This window comes from Psilocybe cubensis, chromosome 1, assembly GCF_017499595.1.
Source record: "Psilocybe cubensis strain MGC-MH-2018 chromosome 1, whole genome shotgun sequence".
Taxonomy (NCBI): Eukaryota; Fungi; Basidiomycota; class Agaricomycetes; order Agaricales; family Agrocybaceae; genus Psilocybe; species Psilocybe cubensis.
The window spans coordinates 24,098-45,866 of record NC_062999.1 but is presented as its reverse complement, the minus strand read 5'-3'; the positions used below and the strand labels follow the sequence as shown (position 1 = coordinate 45,866).

At 46.2% G+C, this 21,769-nt stretch overlaps 2 protein-coding genes across 2 annotated transcripts; one reads left to right on the top strand and one right to left on the bottom strand.

The window, feature by feature from the left end:
- Positions 1-6,125: 6,125 nt before the first annotated feature.
- Positions 6,126-8,633, top strand: JR316_0000002 (Guanine nucleotide-binding protein alpha-4 subunit; the record flags this gene model as incomplete). Its single annotated transcript, XM_047885821.1, has 9 exons — positions 6,126-6,384; positions 6,729-7,533; positions 7,583-7,787; positions 7,838-7,886; positions 7,946-8,185; positions 8,235-8,317; positions 8,382-8,415; positions 8,478-8,521; positions 8,625-8,633. 9 exons carry the CDS (start codon positions 6,126-6,128, stop codon positions 8,631-8,633), a joined length of 1,728 nt encoding a protein of 575 aa, XP_047753567.1.
- A 2,585-nt stretch (positions 8,634-11,218) lies between these two features.
- JR316_0000001 (uncharacterized protein) lies at positions 11,219-12,499 on the bottom strand (the record flags this gene model as incomplete). Its single annotated transcript, XM_047885820.1, has 1 exon — positions 11,219-12,499. One exon carries the CDS (start codon positions 12,497-12,499, stop codon positions 11,219-11,221), a length of 1,281 nt encoding a protein of 426 aa, XP_047753566.1.
- Positions 12,500-21,769: the final 9,270 nt, after the last annotated feature.

Below are 21,769 nucleotides of genomic sequence, written 5' to 3'. Positions count from 1 at the left end.
CATCAGCAGCGCGTCCCACATTAAGAAACAGGTTCAACACACCACATGTATTCGTCTGGCAAAGAAGGCGGTGAGTACAGTTACACTCATTGTTTGCATGCTTGGCCTCACTCACCGTGCATTCTCCAGCTACACTCGCATAGACGGGCCTGTGGTGTGCGCTGTCAGTATCCGTCCTTGACCAGAAACACCACTGACCTTTTTGGCTCAACACACCGTCCGTGGCATGAGATGGGAGTGCAAGTCGTAAGAGTAAGGCTAGTACCCTTTATATACCTTCTGGGTGTTACGTATAATAGCCACACTCTACCATCCAACATTCGAAAATACATCCTCTTTTTTCTCTTTTGCTAGTCCCGATACGCAAGTTGCAACCGTTACGCAACTGCGGCAAACCCTCCGTGTGCACGAATGTTGAGATTTGAACAGTGCAGATTTCGATGGTTCTACTTTTGTTTGGTGTTGACCAGCATCGAGATTGTGACTTTTGAAGTAAGTACGTCTCGTCAAGTCTTCTGAAATGGCGGTCAATAGCATGACATCACAGACTGCATTTGCATTAAAGTATGCGCTCCGTCTGTATAGTTGCATTCAATGCACGTATTCACAGTCAATACATATTCAAGTATTTAGTGTCATCTATCTACTATCCATATTCACATTCACAAACATACAATTAACACAATGTAACACCTACACCACAAAGCACATATTAGCCTTGGTTAGGGTTGGTGATGACCACAAAAATACAGATTAGGATGGTTTAGGGTTTAGGTTTTAGGGTTGGTTGGGATTTGATAATACCATAAAAGCACAGATTAGGCTGGTTAGGGTTGGTAAATACAATTATATATGTAGCAGGTTAGGGTTGGTGTGTATGTACCAATTTATCCAATGTGCATTTCACGGCGTTCTGGTGCAGTTGGTAAACTGCTATGTTTGATTTACTGCGATTTGTGGAATGCGGTATTCAATTCACGCATTCAAGACTCGTATGTACGTACATACACTACGAACAGAAATTGATGCTTTGCACATTTCGTGTTCGTTGCAGTGCGTACATATTCCATCTTCTGGATGCAGAAAATTGAACACAGTGTCCCCGCTAGTGCGCTCTGACATTATGAATAGCCGAGCCTAGTACCATATCGGATCAAAATCGAAAAAAAAAATGCATTGAAATGTTGTGTAACGGCGATTTGGGCGAGGAGGAGAGAATCCGGTTACATGGGATGGAATTGCACAATCAGTTGTGCTTTGTGGATGCCTTGGAGTGTTTGAAAATCTTTGGTATGCTGGTAGGTATATGGACCGTCTTTATACGAGATTTGTGCATTCAATTATATGTATATAGAACTCCTTTATTTCGGCGCTTAACTGCATGCAACTCCACGATATTGATTTCCACAACGGATTAGCAGCTGCAGTACAGCTTTAACACTCACTCACAGACTGAATCAAGCAAACAACATCCCTCAGGGGCTCCTGAACATCAGCATATTGGAGTAAGAGTGTCGATTAGACGATGAGGGCACGTACAAGACACCTGCATCTCTTCTACACTACACTAACCCCACATCCACACCAAGATCTCCTATTCACACCCACCCAAATGCACCATCCAAAACGCCCCACCCCTCCAATCCCCTAGAACAGTGCAGAACCACATTCCACGTACGTACCATGCTGCAATGAGTGTCGTTGTTTCTCATTTCACAAATCTTCTAGGGATTTGAAGAAAAAAAATTTAAAGCTCGCTAGCGGAGCCGAGTAGTTAGGTGCTAAGAGCGGGATGTGCCGTGTGGAATGGAGGCGATTGGGATGGCTCGAATCGGGAATCGGGAGGCGGGGAGGATGTGCATAGGTGCATAGGTGCAATTGTTGGTGAGCTTTTTGAAGAAATTGACCCGTGTGGGTCAATCTGACTGTAAAGAGGGATTAGCATGCACTCATTGGGTAACCCTGTCCTGTACTATGTCTTTGTATTTCACGGTTTTCAATCCTATTCCTTGTTTCTTTGTCAGGCGCTTAACGTCGTTGTGGGTCCTTGCATTCAATTCGATGCATCCAGAACAGTGAACTCACATACATACTAGTAGAAATTACATCTCACATACCCATATTCAACGTATCCATCTCTGAAGTTGTCCCAAACGACGTATTTTGATATCTACAAGTCGCAGCAGCAATATGTCGTCAGTTTCACAAATTGCATTCCAGCACCTGAAATTGTGACCATATGAGAACAGATACATCCCATCTAACCCCTGTAAACTCTAAAGATACAAACAAACCCGGTCAAAAACGCTCCCACAAGGCGGAAACGCACGCCACGTAAGTATTCTCCGTCGAAGAGCATCTCGTCGCAGCTCATTTCCAGCGTGCTTCTAGGTCTCAAAGTAGGCTGTGTCCGAGCCGCTTAGTCTTACGTTATCGGGAAAGGGTGCCGCAGAGAAAAGGAAGCGGCTGGAATGGGTGCAAAATGCGGAATTTGGGGAGGAGGATGTGTGCATACGTTATGGTGAGATTAGGCCATTGTGGGTGGACATCGATGGTATCGGGCATCTTTGAAGGATGTATAGGAGTGTGATGGTATGATTTAAGACATCAATCGCAGTGTATTATCACTTTTGATACCTGGAAAGTCAAATATAAAGCCCAGGACGCATCTGGGCGCTTATCATTTCATTAGCAGAATTTCAACTAAATTGTATATGTTTATGCTTTGAAAAGTGCACAAGCATCTATCTAAACGGTTGCAAAGGACCGTATGTTCGTTGAAATGGTAATACATACACAGAAACACGTTTAAAAGGTGTGTACCTGCATGTCCGTTCGCGTTTTCGTGCGAACGATAAAGAAGGTTCTCAACATTACATTAGTTTTTATTACATACTGACATACGGGCATGGCTAATTAGACATCTTTTGAGTCGCCAAAATGTGTTGAAATGGCCCAAGAGAGCCTCCACGTATCTCCTTCGAATAAGACATTCTCCACAATCCAAGTAGTTTCTCAAGGCAACACTCACGTCTTAAAAAGTGCACAAGTACCTAACTAGAGGGTTACAAAGGACAGCATGATCGTTTAAACGGAAATACATACACAGAAACACATTTAAAGGGTGTGTACCTGCATGTCCGTCCGCATGAAAACGCGAGCAATAACACAAGTTCTGAACATTACATCAGTTTTTATTACATACTGACATAGGGGCGTGTCTAATTCAACGTCTTTTGACTCTCCAAAAGCCCGTAAATTGCGTGAAACGGCTCGGGAGAGCCTCCACGTATCTCCTTCAAACAAGACATCCTCCATAATCCAAGTAGTTTCTCAAGGCAACGCTACGCAGCTAATTAGCACTAGTCCATATATAGAATCAAGCTGAATACATACATTTGAGAAGTGGTATAAAAACGGATGGGGAGACGAGGAGCGGCATATTGATTTGATAAACGCTCCGTCGCGAAATTGGCATGGTAAAGTTGCTTCTGTTTGTTGTTCTCCAATGCCTGTTCGGATTGATTTGAATCTGGAGAACAAATTGACATTCCATTCGCGCGGACGTACATACGATCTCATGTGTATAAGCTAAATGTTGTCTGAAAGCAAAATCAAAAGGACATACACAACACGTCATGACCGTCTGTTCAAACCGGCGAGTTCCTGTCCCTGAAATGCTGAATTGCTATTTTCTTAGAGACCACTTAAGGATGTCAATAATGTAAGATAGCTCACCTGGTGGTTGGTACACGCTCGTAGTGTCCGTCCTGCCAGTGCAATCTCACACAAGGTGCGGGGCTGTCTTCACGATGGATTCAACGATCCAAAGACACTTGAAGATTATATTAATCGTGTGTTAGTGTATAGTATCGGCAAAGCTAAAAATGTAGACATACCGATGAGTCATGTTTTCAATCTCGTGGATAATGATAGGCGGAGTACGCGTGTTTGTCGGTGATCATGAGAGTGTGAGTGGTTGTGTTCGGTCTGTCGCTCTCCATCTTCATTGCCATGCGCGGAGTTTGAATGTCCCTGACAACAGCAGGGACAAACAACGCGACATTTGTTGTCTTCCACTACCATCTCTAGACTCTTTCCCAACCACATGAACGGCAACACAAACATTGTGGGACTCCAGGAGTACGTGACTGTTGAGAGGGGATGCAGGCTAGTAAGGTAGATGCACAGAGGAGTTGGAAAATCTAGGCGAGTGGTTCGCACTTGATTTTTTAAATGTTTTTTCGCAACTCGAGGTCACCCACAACCCAACCCTCTCTACCGCTATCACCCTCAATTTCCCATTACACTGGCACATACTTGACATCAGCGCCGCTCCCGCACTCTGCCTTATCGTCATTGATGTTTTCAATCGGCTTGATGGCTAATTCACAATTCTACACACACATATTCTCTACGTTGTCTCTGCTTGTCGAGGATAAAAATATTCATGTGCTAAGACACAACTTCGGGGGCCATGAAAGAAGCAGATGCGTACCTGCAAGTAGTACAACACCCCCCGCTTGGCCATCTTTACGCTCTCCCCATAGGTCCCTAAACCAAGCAACGTGCTGTATGAATCGCAAGGCTGGAATTGCGTAAACGCGGGGAGAGGATCCAGGGTGTCGATAATCATCCATTAAGGTGTCTTGGAGGATGGGGAACGCTTTGGTGAGCTGTTTAATGTGAATCTGTGCGTTCTAGTGGTTGGAATCAAATCATCCATAACCCCCTCCCCCTCCCTTTGCCATCCATGCCGTGCATTAGCACACAGATGACATCGACGTGGCGGCGACTATGTGCCGCAGTCTAGTGCAGAGAATCTGCGTGTCAAGGTTAGTTCTGCCTGAATCATAGTAACCAGCACGTTGACTTATGTATCCATGTTCCAGCACCACCCCGCACTCAATCAAGCTGCACAGAGATGGCGACGCGCAGCCCATCCAACTTGCATACATTTGCCGGACAGCGTTGATGCGCAAGGGGGTGCGTATAGTCTCACAGTGGCTATGCTGGAAGTGTTAGGGTGAGTACGGCTTCAAAATCATATCCCTCTCTCCTCCAGACCCTTTGACATCTAGCAAGCATGGTGTTTCGCGCACGACACGTGGGGAATCGCGGGGGATGTGTCATTGGAGTGTGTGCGACACCCGATGAGGCGAGTGCGCTGGCCACGTCGGTGAGTACGGCATCAAGTGATGTTGATAGCCCACTGACAGTGTCTAGGCTACACGTCACTGTTGAGGCGGGACAGTATGCGGGAGTATGATGATGCAAGTGGGATGGGAGCGTGCTCAGTGCTGGCATAGGGCAGCGGGGTATGCTGGCAACATTGGTGAGTATGGCATCAACATCAACTTGACAGCTAACTGACCTTCTCTAGTCTCTTCAACGTTGGAACCGGGTCGCTGTCGAGGCGGGATGGTGTGTGAAAAGGTTCAAAGGGATTCCATCATGTTGTTTTGGAGGCGGTACACAGGCGAGTATGCGGGATTGTATGGTGCACGCGTCAGTAGACCTTGTTCAATGCTCGCAACGTTGGTGAGTATGACATCAACATCAACTTGACGGATCACTGACCTTCTCTAGTCCCTTCGACGTCGGAAGAACGTGTCATTTTGGAAGCGGGTCAGCATGCAGACGTGCGGGGATGTATGGAGGACGCATCATACAACATCAGTCGTGTATCGGTAGTGGTCTTCGGTCTGCATCGTTCATCGTTCATCGTCCATCGTTGGCCGCTAGCCGTTGGTTGGGTTGAGTTGGTTGAGTTAGGTTGGTTGGTTGGTTGGTAGAGTTAGGTTGAGTTTGCTCGAGCATCGGTTGGTCGGTCGGTTATACCTTTCCACTGTTACGCTCACTTTTTCCTTTTCCTTTACCTTTCACGTATCTTTATTGGATTCAATCTCTCAATCTTTCAATCTTTATTTTTTTTTCTTGTTTTGTGTTCGTTCGTGCACTCATTTGACATTGCACTGTTCCATTCACCCCACACCCCCATCGTATCATAGCTGGATTTGAACGTAGCTGACGTTTCTGCTTATAGATCTACACCAAACAAAGCACCAGCGCTTTCCACCCGCACCCAATCCCACCAAAAAACCCACCCAACCCACAAACCAAAAATGGGTCTCCCAACATCCACAACCTCATCCACAACCACAACCACAACCACCACATCCCAATCCGACGACCCCCTATCAACCCTCCTCCTCCCCCCACCCAACGAAACTCCCACTGAACGCACCACCCGCCTGGAAGCAGAGGCGGCGGCAAGGAGAGTGAGTGAGATGATTGATGAGGAGTTGAAGGTTGAGAGGGCTGAGAGGAGACGGAGGGAGAGGGGGGTTGTGAGGGTGCTTTTGTTGGGGCAGAGTGAGAGTGGTGAGTGTTTTTTGGGTTTTTTGAGGGGGGTTTTGGGTTGGGGGGTTTTGGGGGAGGGGAAGCTGACGTTTTTCTTTGATTTGTGTTTTTTGGGAATTTTTTGGATATGGTGTGCGATTGCGACTGGGATTGGGATTGGGATTGGAATTGGGACTTGGGACTTGGGATTCAATGCGCGCTCGTGCTCGTGGACGTGGGTTGTGATGGTTAGGCAAATCGACGACGTTGAAAAGTGCGTTGTATTATCTTACCCGTGTTCTTATACTGACTTTCCGTCCCTCTCTCCTCCCTTCCCAACTCAATCCACCCACCTACCCACGCGACACACCCACCCACCGACACAGACTTTCGCATGAAATACGCACGCGCAGACTGGGACGCCGAGCGCGCGTCGTGGCGCGCTGTGATCCAGCTCAACGTGATCCGCTCGATCATTACGATCGTAGAGGCGCTGCAGGCTGAGATGGACGGGGAGCCCGAGGGCGAGGGCGATCTGCAGCAGTCTGTTAGTCCTGGGGGGAGTAGCAGTGCAGGTGGCGGGGGGGAAGCGAGTGGGAGTGGGAGTGGTGTGGGAGGAGGCACGGGGAGGGAAGGGAGTAAACAGTTGTCGACGCTGTTGACGGGTAAACACCAGGTGCTGAAGATGCGGCTTGGGCCGTTACGCCGTGTGGAGACGGATCTGAAGAGGCGGCTTGGTGCGGGGTCGGATGAGGATATGGGGTTGCCCTTGCCATCGCCAGCGCCTGCTGCTGCTGCTGCTGCGACGGGTGATAGCGCAGCGACGAATGTGTTAGGCGGAACGAGTCTCGGCCCGTTAAGTCTCGAAACGGAACCGCAGGGTCTGGCGCGCCCGCTTGGTGCTGCGTCAGCGCAACGCGAGTTTGGAGTGACGCGGTTGCAGGAGGCGTTGCAGCGCGGGCAGCGCTTAGTGCGGAAGGGCTCGGCGCAGAGTGTGAGGAGGCAGGGGAGGGTGGGGAGTGGGCGTGCGACGCCCGTTGGTGAGGATGGGGAGGGGGAAGGGGAGATGGTGGACGATGCGACGGAGATTCTGGCTAGTTGTTTGGAGGATATGAAGGCGCTGTGGACGGACGATGTCGTACGTGCCGTGCTCAAAAAGCGGAGGATAAGGATCGAGGATACAGCTGGCTTGTACGTCCGCTCTTTCTCTCTGCATACCCGTGTGCTAATAGACGCATAGTTTCCTGGACGACCTCGACCGCATCGCCCAGCGCGATTACTCGCCGTCAGACGATGACGTCGTCCGCGCACGACTCCGAACTCTTGGCGTGCAAGAGTACCGCATCAGACTGGATGACGGCCCGACTAGCATCTTTGCGGGCGGTATCGGCGGAGACGCAGGTAAAGAGTGGATCTTGTACGACGTAGGTGGATCGCGGACTGTGGTATGTCCCCCTCTCCCGACTTGTTTTGACCCTGGCTCACATAGTCACAGCGCCACGCGTGGTTGCCGTATTTTGATAATGTCCAAGCTATCATATTCCGTGCGTCCCCTTCCCTCCCCCCCTCCTTTCCCATTCGTTAACACAGCTAATACACCCAGTGGCGCCTGTATCATGCTTCGACGAGCGTCTCACCGAAGACGCACGCGTCAACCGCCTCGAAGACTCCTTCCTCCTCTGGCGCACCGTCTGCTCCTCCAAGCTCCTCGCCAGCACGACCATGATCCTCTTCCTTAACAAATGCGATCTCCTGAAGAGGAAGCTGAAAGCGGGGGTGCAGGTGCGCAAGTATCTGCCTAGTTATGGTGAACGTGCGAATGATGTGAATACTGTTGTGAAATGTGCGTTGGAGCCGTTTTTTGGATTTTTGATTGCTGATGGTGTTGGTAGATTTGAGAGAAAAGTTTAAAGAGCAGTTGAAGGAACACTTGCCTACACAGCGCGCGAGCTACTTTTACGCTACGTCCGTCGTCGTACGTCCTTCCCTCCCTCTCTCTCCCCCCTTCTCTCTCTCATCCCTGATGGATTAATTTGCAGGACAAAAAAGCGACAGCGACGACTATAAAAGCTGGTAAGCACCACTCTCCTCCATCCACCTTATGCTACTAAGCTGACGTGCGGTTTTATGTATAGTCAAAGACAGTATATTGCGGGACTACCTCAAAAACGCCGATTTCGTACGTCCCTTCCTGTTCCCCTTCCCCTTTCCCACTTCTCCCCCTCCCCCCTTTCTCCCCCTCCCCCCTCCCACCTGTTCTTGTGCTGAATTATGTTGTTCAGTTGTCGTGATCCCAGCACACTTGTGCGACGAGTATACGTGTATACTGTACATATATGCGCCCGTCGGTCGGTCGTATGGTCGATCTACACGCTTATCTAGTTGTTAAAGGTCTCATTACTCCGTTTTTGTGTATATACTTGCATACTTAGTTAGTTAGTTAGTTAGTGAGTGAGTGACGTTTGGTTTGGTCTGTTTCATCGCTATTTTATTTTATTTTATTTTATCCAATTCTATCTATCTATCCGATTCTATCTATCTATCCAATTCTATCCAATTGTGTTTAGGATGCCGTTCCCAGTTGTGACCCCTGTGCCATCTGACTCTCTGACTCTCTGACTCTCTGACTCTCCGACTCTCTGACTCTCCCACTCTCTGACTCTGACTCTCTGAATTTGAATCTGAACATGGCTTTAGTTCGAACACCACAATGTTCTACGCAAGCACGGCAAGACGATCAGGATAGGTGGTCGACTATCGAGTCCCGACTCTCGACTCTTGACAGTGGACGTGCTAACCAACACGTTCAGGTCAATTTGTCGCCACTAGTCTAACTAGACGAGACGAGACGAGACGAGAGTCGAGTGCTGTGCTGTGTAAATGTCTCAGGATCAAACCTCGATGAATTTTTTAAATGAGGCGAGGCGAGATGGAAGGCGCGAGATGAGACGAGACGGCGCGTACGCCGTGATGAGACGGGTTCAATGAACGAGACGAGACGAAACGAGAAAAGACGAGTGGATTGAAGTGGCGAGGCGAGGTCGAAGTCGAAGTAAGCGAGAGAGAAAGCGGTATGTGATGCACAGACGGACGACTTCAGCTTCAGGCTTTAGGAGTTTAACATCGAAGCGCTATTATAAGCGCGCGCACGGTTTGGACGAGGTAATTCGTACGGATATGAGTGGTTGGTAGAGTTGCTAGATTTTGTTTAGCGGCCGGATAAGCTTGGAGAGCGTTTAACGGTCTATCCGTCAATGATCTGGGTCTTTTCAGGATCATGTAAACGTTTTGATATACTGATTCAGATACACACTGTAGTGCTACTTCCATAACACATATATCCCTTCTAATAGTGCTCCAAGTGGTGTATCGAGTGAACTGCTTTTGTATCTTACTTTACGTGTCGACACAGAAGCGCAAGGGGGCTATGAGTGGTAAAATGGTACTTCTTTGGGTGACGGAATGGAATGGAGGACGGTCGAAGAGATACCGACGGCATTCGGTGAAGTCCCACACATCATATGATACAATTCTCACGCCTCAGTACAGGGGGCGGGCAGAGAATGGATTTTGTGTTTTACGGCTTACGTGCGAATACAGGCGTATTATGTATCGACTGACATCAAGAGGAAGTACGTATTCCAGTAAGCACCAGGCGTAGAACCATAGCGGTCGGAATCAGGCCCTGAAGTGACATCTTTGTTCAGTATTTCCAGGACCCGGGAAGCTCCCCTAAGGCCTTGTCCGGCCTCGACCCCGAATTTGGCCCTCAAATCCGCGAGATTTGGGGCCTCAAATCCGCGAAACCGGACAGACCTCCTCAGGGTCCTTCCAAATTAGGAAATTTTCTCCCTGCGGGGCAGCACATTTCTCCACGCCGTTTTTAACAATAATACACATTGAGAGAAAGAGATAAGTACTAATTACAATGTCTTCCTACCAGGAATACGTATTTTGAGTAGTGACTTGTTGGCTTTACGGTTTTTAGGGTTTAGGGTTTAGGGTTTAGGGTTTAGGGTTTAGGGTTTAGGGGGGGAGCGAGCACCGAGCGAAGCGAGGTGCGAGCGACTAGTTTAAACTGGGAGTTAAAATGGAAAGAAGCCAGAGGGCTGTTGGGGGATCCCAACAACCAGCCCTTTCGTCTTTATAGACTCTTCAGTGGCTATTCTTAGAAGGAATGTTCTAGACATCCGATGACAGCGCGTGAAGTGATGCTGCGCAGCTGTCATGTATCTTACCGACTATCACAAATCTGTCAATGTTTATTGTCAAGTTAGACAGGTCTCTGATGAACAGAGTGCCACGGGTCGATGTGGCACATGGTAACCTGTCAAAAGTGGATCCAACACTTTTGTTCTTTGACATCGTGGGTTATTGACTGTGATGTGAATCACATGGATATAGATTACTCTGGTTACGTGGCTCCGAGTAACCGCGACATGGGAATATTCACATGTCTAGAGTATAAATAGCTTACCTGGGTCCTTACCTAACAATCAAACAATAGAATGATTGATTGTTGTGAATCTTAATTGGACAGTTCATGATCCGGTCCATCAAAAATGTTTCCACGGTACTAAGGAACTTTTCCCGAAGTACTAAGTAACTTTTCCCATGTACTAAATTAGATCCGGCCCTTCACAATCACATGCCGTTCGGAAGTTCACACGCCTACCTTACTTCCTACTAAGGTTAGACTTAGTTAGCTTAGGGTTGGGGTTAGGTTAGGGTTTAGGGTTTAGGGTTTAGGGTTTAGGTTTAGCTATTTAATCCAAAGTGTTGCTTGTAAGTAGATGTTTGTTACTTTATAGCAAGGAATACTTACGGTTAGGGTTTTTTTTTCTAATGCTTTACGCCTTACGCGCTAGTATTCTTTTCATCGGTTGTAAGATTTGGATATTCTGCCGAATTCTGGATGTTCCCTCTCTTGTGAGGTTGAACGTCTATGAAGTATTATCTCGTTATCACTTTCGATACTTATCTGTTCAGCAGCTTCAACTAGAGCAGAATGATAAGTTTCATTAACGTTTTGAGTTTCGGGAACAACACCACCTTTTTCAGCGATGTTTTCATCCAGTTTACGAAAGACTGTTTTCTTCCACACATTTGCAAGGTCGAAAAGATTAGTATTGCGCTTTCGCGATACTATCCAACGACTTCCGAGTAGTCCTATCTTCCTCAAATCCGGTACGAACTCAGTTTCTCCGTCCACGAGGATCTGTGTGAACAGCTCCGGGCGAACATCATCGAGGTCGTGAACGTAATTTGGATCTGGTTTGATAAGGGGTCTGGACGAGTCTGCACTATACAGACCTTTCTCGGCATGTTCATACCATGCCGACCAGTACTCGGTAACAGTCTTTCCAAGTTCAGCAGCTGAAAACCAATTCCATACCTGATCAAATCTGGTTTTAAGTACAAGAATGGATTCGTCGTGCTCTGCGACTCGTAAAGCGAATCGCTTTTCCCAACGTTCTTGTATATTCTTCTTACACCAAGACATGACTAGGTTTTCGGGATAACCGCGCATCAAATAGAGAGCGTTAAGGTCTCTAATTGCTCCGATGTAGATTTCCTTGGTACTACATAGTACGGCTAACCTGGATAACTCTCCAATGTAGACGCCACGTTTGACGTCCAAAGGATGATGTGATACCCATGGAACTCGTTCTCGGTTGTTTCCTGTCTTGACAAATGGCTTCCAATGAAGTTTTCCAGACTCCTTGAATATGAAAGCATCGAGAAATTGACATCCCGACGAGGAAACAGCCCATTCGATAACACAACCATCGAACTTTATTGTTTCTTTAATAAGATTAAGTGCAAGTGCTTCGGACTCGGCGTAAACAATTGCGAAACAATCGTCGATGTACCTTCCATAGAAGGCCACGTTTGGGTGGTCTAAGATTTTTGACTTTATTTCAAAATGGGCTCCAAAGAGGTTAGCAAGGTCCGGAGAATCCGCGACGCCCATTGCGAGGCCATTTTTTTGTCTAAAATATCTAGACCCATGTTGTGTTATCAATTGCGTATTGCCAATCTCGATAGCACGTTTAAAGATGCCCAATTTAACCAAGTTATTCTCTAACGAATTTGGATTAATATGGGCTAATGCAGTGTTTTCTTCCGAAGCGTTGAGTAACCATTCCTCGTACATAGGGTTTAGGGTTTAGGGGTTATTAGGGTTTAGGGGGGGAGCGAGCACCGAGCGAAGCGAGGTGCGAGCGACTTGTTTAAACTGTGAGTTAAATGGAAAGAAGGCCAGAGGGCTGTTGGGGGGTACCAACAACCAGCCCTTTCGTCTTTATAGACTCTTCAGTGGCTATTCTTAGAAGGAATGTTCTAGACATCCGATGACAGCGCGTGAAGTGATGCTGTGCAGCTGTCATGTATCTTACCGACTATCACAAATCTGTCAATGTTTATTGTCAAGTTAGACAGGTCTCTGATGAACAGAGTGTCACGGGTCAATGTGGCACATGGTAACCTGTCAAAAGTGGATCCAACACTTTTGTTCTTTGACATCGTGGGTTATTGACTGTGATGTGAATCACATGGATATAGATTACTCTGGTTACGTGGCTCCGAGTAACCGCGACATGGGAATATTCACATGTCAAGAGTATAAATAGCTTACCTGGGTCCTTACCTAACAATCAATTGATTGATTGTTGTGAATCTTAATTGGACAGTTCATGATCCGGTCCATCAAAAATGTTTCCACGGTACTAAGGAACTTTTCCCGAAGTACTAAGTAACTTTTCCCATGTACTAAATTAGATCCGGCCCTTCACAATCACATGCCGTTCGGAAGTTCACACGCCTACCTTACTTCCTACTAAGGTTAGACTTAGTTAGCTTAGGGTTGGGGTTAGGTTAGGGCTTAGGGTTTAGGGTTTAGGGTTTAGGTTTAGGTTTAGCTATTCAATCCAATGTGTTGCTTGTAAGTAGATGTTTGTTACTTTATAGCAAGGAATACTTACGGTTAGGGTTTTTTTCTAATGCTTTACGCCTTAAGCGCTAGTATTCTTTTCATCGGTTGTAAGATTTGGATATTCTGCCGAATTCTGGATGTTCCCTCTCTTGTGAGATTGAACGTCTATGAAGTATTATCTCGTTATCACTTTCGATACTTATCTGCTCAGCAGCTTCAACTAAAGCAGAATGATAAGTTTCATTAACGTTTTGAGTTTCGGGAACAACACCACCTTTTTCAGCGATGTCTTCATCCAGTTTACGAAAGACTGTTTTCTTCCACACATTTGCAAGGTCGAAAAGATTAGTATTGCGTTTTCGCGATACTATCCAACGACTTCCGAGTAGTCCTATCTTCCTCAAATCCGGTACGAACTCAGTTTCTCCGTCCACGAGGATCTGTGTGAACAGCTCCGGGCGAACATCATCGAGGTCGTGAACGTAATTTGGATCTGGTTTGATAAGGGGTCTGGACGAGTCTGCACTATACAAACCTTTCTCGGCATGTTCATACCATGCCGACCAGTACTCGGTAACAGTTTTTCCAAGTTCAGCAGCTGAAAACCAATTCCATACCTGATCAAATCTGGTTTTAAGTACAAGAATGGATTCGTCGTGCTCTGCGACTCGTAAAGCGAATCGCTTTTCCCAACGTTCTTGTATATTCTTCTTACACCAAGATATGACTAGGTTTTCGGGATAACCGCGCATCAAATAGAGAGCGTTAAGGTCTCTAATTGCTCCGATGTAGATTTCCTTGGTACTACATAGCACGGCTAACCTGGATAACTCTCCAATGTAGACGCCACGTTTGACGTCCAAAGGATGATGTGATACCCATGGAACTCGTTCTCGGTTGTTTCCTGTCTTGACAAAAGGCTTCCAATGAAGTTTTCCAGACTCCTTGAATATGAAAGCATCGAGAAATTGACATCCCGACGAGGAAACAGCCCATTCGATAACACAACCATCGAACTTTATTGTTTCTTTAATAAGATTAAGTGCAAGTGCTTCGGACTCGGCGTAAACAATTGCGAAACAATCGTCGATGTACCTTCCATAGAAGGCCACGTTTGGGTGGTCCAAGATTTTTGACTTTATTTCAAAATGGGCTCCAAAGAGGTTAGCAAGGTCCGGAGAATCCGCGACGCCCATTGCGAGGCCATTTTTTTGTCTAAAATATCTAGACCCATGTTGTGTTATTAATTGCGTATTGCCAATCTCGATAGCACGTTTAAAGATGCCCAATTTAACCAAGTTATTTTCTAACGAATTTGGATTAATATGGGCTAATGCAGTGTTTTCTTCCGAAGCGTTGAGTAACCATTCCTCGTACATACTACAAACGATTTCGATGCACGAGTCCAACGGAATATTGGGATAGAAAGCAACTACATCTCCAGTGACAAAATACCATTGTCTATTGGAGTCTATACGCAATTGGCTTAATCTCGTAAAGAGATCCTTCGTTCCGTGTATGATTGAAGGAGTCGATTTAATACTCGGCTTAAGCTCTTTTGATACGAACTTGGCTGCAGGATTAAATACTACAGAGTGACACGGAATTATGGGCCTAAATCCAGTAGGTTTTTTATGGATTTTAGGTATACCATGAAATTGAGGATACTTGAACGATGATCCGTCTTCCGGTACATTTGATAGAAAAAATCGAGACAACCCAAGTTCAAATAGAAACAGATGTTCATCTTCGACAGTACGTGCGAGCGTTTGCATCTGAATCATTTTGCTCTTCATAACTTCTTGAGCAACTTCGAATTCTAACTCTTCGTAGTTGCGTTCATCTTCAAGAAGATTGAGCTCATTCCTTATTATCCAGTCGCGTTCAGACACCGCGAGGCCAAGATTCTTATCTGTCATCGTAATAACATAGTTGTTATCGATAAGAAACTTACGGATCTTGTCCCTTTTAGGAGAGAACGCGTGCTTTCGCATCTCCGTGAGGGCTTCTTCCGGGATACTTGCGATCGTGCGTTGCACGTACCGACGTCCCATCGAAAGGCCAAGTTCCATATATTGCGGTAATACAGGAGGTTTTTCTTTTTTCTTAGAACTTACTCCATAATCTGGATCAAAAGGTTTATTCATGCCTTCCTTAAACAAAAAATAGATACGCCATCTTATTCTTCGTTGAAAATCATTCCATGCTTGCATGATCAGACTTTTAGAAGGCAGTGTGAAAAACATATAATTTAGTCCGAGAGAGAGATCGTTTGCTACATCAACAGGGACAGAAACACCAGGACTACAATGTACACTACTACGATACTGGCCAGCCAACAAGAATGAAATTGGAGTATGTAAGTGTACGAAAGAAACCGCGTCTGTTTTAGTCATGGTGAGTATATCGTCAGGAATAGAGTTGGGGAAGGCGGGTCTCACCGACGTAAATGATGCTACAGTAGACCGCGCGTCTAGGCTCTTGCCTTTCCCTTTCCCTTTGGATCGTTGTTCTTGACGGGAGCTCTCCCCTTCCCTTTCTTCTTGTTGTCGACCTTGTTGGAAACCTTGGTTTGGGGCTTCCTCTGCGAAGGCATCGACGACGACTTGGGTTTCGAAGGGCCAGCTTTCCTGGCCTGAGGTTGAGGAGCCTTGGACGAATTCTGGCCAGACAAAGTCTGGGTAATTAGAGTAATAATTAGTGTCCAGAATTATGGGTGAAGGGTTACGAAAACTTGCCTTCTTGCCCACAGATCCAAGGTTGAGCTTTTTGAGACGTGCATTCAAGCCCTTATCAATAAGGGATTGAATCGACGGACCTGGTTTGGTCGCGTCGGCCATCTCGACATCGGCTGTTGCCGCAGTCGTCCGCTTTTTCTCAATCTTAATTGCCAAGGCGCGGTGGCGCATGTTGACAATTTGTTTGATATGAGAAAAGATCGCCGGCAGTATAGTTTGCAGCGCACTGCATTCGGCTTTCTTTTGCGGAGACACTACCCACTCTGCTATACGTCGGACTCCCTTGTTGTCTGTAGAGAAAACAGGGAGCTTGTAGCTGGATTTGCGATCATCGTAAGTTGCCTTAACGATGAGGGCAGCAGCTTCGTAGCAAGAGTTGAGTGCGCATTTATCATCCCAAAAGGCCAGCTCATCCTTTTTCGCCTGAATGGCGCCGTCGTTAATCGCCTTTTGGAAGACGTCACGAGCGGTAGAGAACGTAGTGGAGACTCGAAGAGCCTCCGCTGACCCGGCATCCGCGAATTCCTTCGTGAGTTGGAACTCGGGCGCCTTCACCTTAAGGCGATTGGGCGTGTTGCCTGCGCTAACGGCAGATTCAAGGCGCTCGAGGCTAGCCTTGACTGTTTCTCTCTTATCGCACCACGATGCGAGGTTGAGAAGAAACTCCCTGAGGGCAGCACGATAGTCAAAAAAGACGCAGTCTATGACTTGGTCAACGGAGCGGCACTCAGCTATTTTTTTGATGACCACAGTGGCCAGCTCGTCGATCAGAGCGTTATGGCGGCCTGCTTCATCGTTGACGCCGAAGACGGTGTTGTTGACGACGGCCTGGGTGAGTGCGTCCAGGGTGGGGGACATGGCACGAGAGAAAGCAGCAGAGTATTGGGATGACATAGTGGCTGATGGGTGATAGCAAAGTCGTTGGGTTTAGGGGGGGAGCGAGCACCGAGCGAAGCGAGGTGCGAGCGACTAGTTTAAACTGGGAGTTAAAATGGAAAGAAGCCAGAGGGCTGTTGATTGTTATCAGCAGCCAGCCCTTTCGTCTTTATAGACTCTTCAGTGGCTATTCTTAGAAGGAATGTTCTGGAACATCCGATGACAGCGCGTGAAGTGATGCTGCGCAGCTGTCATGTATCTTACCGACTATCACAAATCTGTCAATGTTTATTGTCAAGTTAGACAGATCTCTGATGAACAGAGTGTCACGGGTCAATGTGGCATATGGTAACCTGTCAAAAGTGGATCCAACACTTTTGTTCTTTGACATCGTGGGTTATTGACTGTGATGTGAATCACATGGATATAGAAAACTCTGGTTACGTGGCTCCGAGTAACCGCGACATGGGAATATTCACATGTCTAGAGTATAAATAGCTTACCTGGGTCCTTACCTAACAATCAAACAATAGACTGATTGATTGTTGTGAATCTTAATTGGACAGTTCATGATCTGGTCCATCAAAAATGTTTCCACGGTACTAAGGAACTTTTCCCGAAGTACTAAGTAACTTTTCCCATGTACTAAATTAGATCCGGCCCTTCACAATCACATGCCGTTCGGAAGTTCACACGCCTACCTTACTTCCTACTAAGGTTAGACTTAGTTAGCTTAGGGTTGGGGTTAGGTTAGGGCTTAGGGTTTAGGGTTTAGGGTTAGGGTTTAGGGTTTAGGGTTTAGGGTGGGAGCGAGCACCGAGCGAAGCGAGGTGCGAGCGACTAGTTTAAACTGGGAGTTAAATGGAAAGTAGCCAGAGGGCTGTTGGGGGATCCCAACAACCAGCCCTTTCGTCTTTATAGACTCTTCAGTGGCTATTCTTAGAAGGAATGTTCTAGACATCCGATGACAGCGCGTGAAGTGATGCTGCGCAGCTGTCATGTATCTTACCGACTATCACAAATCTGTCAATGTTTATTGTCAAGTTAGACAGGTCTCTGATGAACAGAGTGTCACGGGTCGATGTGGCACATGGTAACCTGTCAAAAGTGGATCCAACACTTTTGTTCTTTGACATCGTGGGTTATTGACTGTGATGTGAATCACATGGATATAGATTACTCTGGTTACGTGGCTCCGAGTAACCGCGACATGGGAATATTCACATGTCTAGAGTATAAATAACTTACCTGGGTCCTTACCTAACAATCAAACAATAGAATGATTGATTGTTGTGAATCTTAATTGGACAGTTCATGATCCGGTCCATCAAAAATGTTTCCACGGTACTAAGGAACTTTTCCCGAAGTACTAAGTAACTTTTCCCATGTACTAAATTAGATCCGGCCCTTCACAATCACATGCCGTTCGGAAGTTCACACGCCTACCTTACTTCCTACTAAGGTTAGACTTAGTTAGCTTAGGGTTGGGGTTAGGTTAGGGTTTAGGGTTTAGGGTTTAGGGTTTAGGTTTAGGTTTAGCTATTCAATCCAATGTGTTGCTTGTAAGTAGATGTTTGTTACTTTATAGCAAGGAATACTTACGGTTAGGGTTTTTTTCTAATGCTTTACGCCTTAAGCGCTAGTATTCTTTTCATCGGTTGTAAGATTTGGATATTCTGCCAAATTCTGGATGTTCCCTCTCTTGTGAGATTGAACGTCTATGAAGTATTATCTCGTTATCACTTTCGATACTTATCTGCTCAGCAGCTTCAACTAAAGCAGAATGATAAGTTTCATTAACGTTTTGAGTTTCGGGAACAACACCACCTTTTTCAGCGATGTCTTCATCCAGTTTACGAAAGACTGTTTTCTTCCACACATTTGCAAGGTCGAAAAGATTAGTATTGCGTTTTCGCGATACTATCCAACGACTTCCGAGTAGTCCTATCTTCCTCAAATCCGGTACGAACTCAGTTTCTCCGTCCACGAGGATCTGTGTGAACAGCTCCGGGCGAACATCATCGAGGTCGTGAACGTAATTTGGATCTGGTTTGATAAGGGGTCTGGACGAGTCTGCACTATACAAACCTTTCTCGGCATGTTCATACCATGCCGACCAGTACTCGGTAACAGTTTTTCCAAGTTCAGCAGCTGAAAACCAATTCCATACCTGATCAAATCTGGTTTTAAGTACAAGAATGGATTCGTCGTGCTCTGCGACTCGTAAAGCGAATCGCTTTTCCCAACGTTCTTGTATATTCTTCTTACACCAAGATATGACTAGGTTTTCGGGATAACCGCGCATCAAATAGAGAGCGTTAAGGTCTCTAATTGCTCCGATGTAGATTTCCTTGGTACTACATAGCACGGCTAACCTGGATAACTCTCCAATGTAGACGCCACGTTTGACGTCCAAAGGATGATGTGATACCCATGGAACTCGTTCTCGGTTGTTTCCTGTCTTGACAAAAGGCTTCCAATGAAGTTTTCCAGACTCCTTGAATATGAAAGCATCGAGAAATTGACATCCCGACGAGGAAACAGCCCATTCGATAACACAACCATCGAACTTTATTGTTTCTTTAATAAGATTAAGTGCAAGTGCTTCGGACTCGGCGTAAACAATTGCGAAACAATCGTCGATGTACCTTCCATAGAAGGCCACGTTTGGGTGGTCTAAGATTTTTGACTTTATTTCAAAATGGGCTCCAAAGAGGTTAGCAAGGTCCGGAGAATCCGCGACGCCCATTGCGAGGCCATTTTTTTGTCTAAAATATCTAGACCCATGTTGTGTTATCAATTGCGTATTGCCAATCTCGATAGCACGTTTAAAGATGCCCAATTTAACCAAGTTATTCTCTAACGAATTTGGATTAATATGGGCTAATGCAGTGTTTTCTTCCGAAGCGTTGAGTAACCATTCCTCGTACATACTACAAACGATTTCGATGCACAAGTCCAACGGAATATTGGGATAGAAAGCAACTACATCTCCAGTGACAAAATACCATTGTCTTTTGGAGTCTATACGCAATTGGCTTAATCTCGTAAAGAGATCCTTCGTTCCGTGTATGATTGAAGGAGTCGATTTAATAATCGGCTTAAGCTCTTTTGATACAAACTTGGCTGCAGGATTAAATACTACAGAGTGACACGGAATTATGGGCCTAAATCCAGTAGGTTTCTTGTGGATTTTAGGTATACCATGAAATTGAGGATACTTGAACGATGATCCGTCTTCCGGTACATTCGATAGAAAGAATCGAGACAACCCAAGTTCAAATAGAAACAGATGTTCATCTTCGACAGTACGTGCGAGCGTTTGCATCTGAATCATTTTGCTCTTCATAACTTCTTGCGCAACTTCGAATTCTAACTCTTCGTAATTACGTTCATCTTCAAGAAGATTGAGCTCATTCCTTAATATCCAGTCGCGTTCAGACACCGCGAGGCCAAGATTCTTATCTGTCATCGTAATAACATAGTTGTTATCGATAAGAAACTTACGGATCTTGTCCCTTTTAGGAGAGAACGCGTGCTTTCGCATCTCCGTAAGGGCTTCTTCCGGGATACTTGCGATCGTGCGTTGCACGTACCGACGTCCCATCGAAAGGCCAAGTTCCATATATTGCGGTAATACAGGAGGTTTCTCTTTCTTTTTTGAGCTTACTCCATAATCTGGATCAAAAGGTTTATTCATGCCTTCCTTAAACAAAAAATAGATACGCCATCTTATTCTTCGTTGGAAATCATTCCATGCTTGCATGATCAGACTTTTAGAAGGCAGAGTGAAAAACATATAATTAAGTCCGAGAGAGAGATCGTTTGCTACATCAACAGGGACAGAAACACCAGGACTACAATGTACACTACTACGATACTGGCCAGCCAACAAGAATGATATTGGAGTATGTAAGTGTACGAAAGAAACTGCGTCTGTTTTAGTCATGGTGAGTATATCGTCAGGAATAGAGTTGGGGAAGGCGGGTCTCACCGACGTAAAAGGTACTACATTAGACCGCGCATCTAGGCTCTTGCCTTTCCCTTTCCCTTTGGATCGTTCTTGACGGGAGCTCTCCCCTTCCCTTTCTTCTTGTTGTCGACCTTGTTGGAAGCCTTGGTTTGAGGCTTGCGTTGCGAAGGCGTCGACGACGACTTGGGTTTCGAAGGGCCAGCTTTCTTGGCCTGAGGTTGAGGAGCCTTGGACGAATTCTGGCCAGACAAAGTCTGGGTAATTAGAGTAGTAATTAGTATCCAGAATTATGGGTGAAGGGTTACGAAAACTTGCCTTCTTGCCCACAGATCCAAGGTTGAGCTTCTTGAGACGTGCATTCAAGCCCTTATCAATAAGGGATTGAATCGACGGACCTGGTTTGGTCGCGTCGGCCATCTCGACATCGGCTGTTGCCGCAGTCGTCCGCTTTTTCTCAATCTTAATTGCCAAAGCGCGGTGGCGCATGTTGACAATTTGTTTGATGTGAGAAAAGATCGCCGGCAGTATGGTTTGCAGCGCACTGCATTCGGCTTTCTTTTGCGGAGACACTACCCACTCTGCTATACGTCGAACTCCCTTGTTATCTGTAGAGAAAACAGGGAGCTTGTAGCTGGATTTGCGATCATCGTAAGTTGCCTTAACGATGAGGGCAGCAGCTTCGTAGCAAGAGTTGAGTGCGCATTTATCATCCCAAAAAGTCAGCTCGTCCTTTTTCGCCTGAATGGCGCCGTCGTTAATTGCCTTTTGGAAGGCGTCACGAGCGGTAGAGAACGTAGTGGAGACTCGAAGAGCCTCCGCTGACCCGGCATCCGCGAATTCCTTCGTAAGTTGGAACTCGGGTGCCTTCACCTTAAGGCGATTGGGCGTGTTGCCTGCGCTAACGGC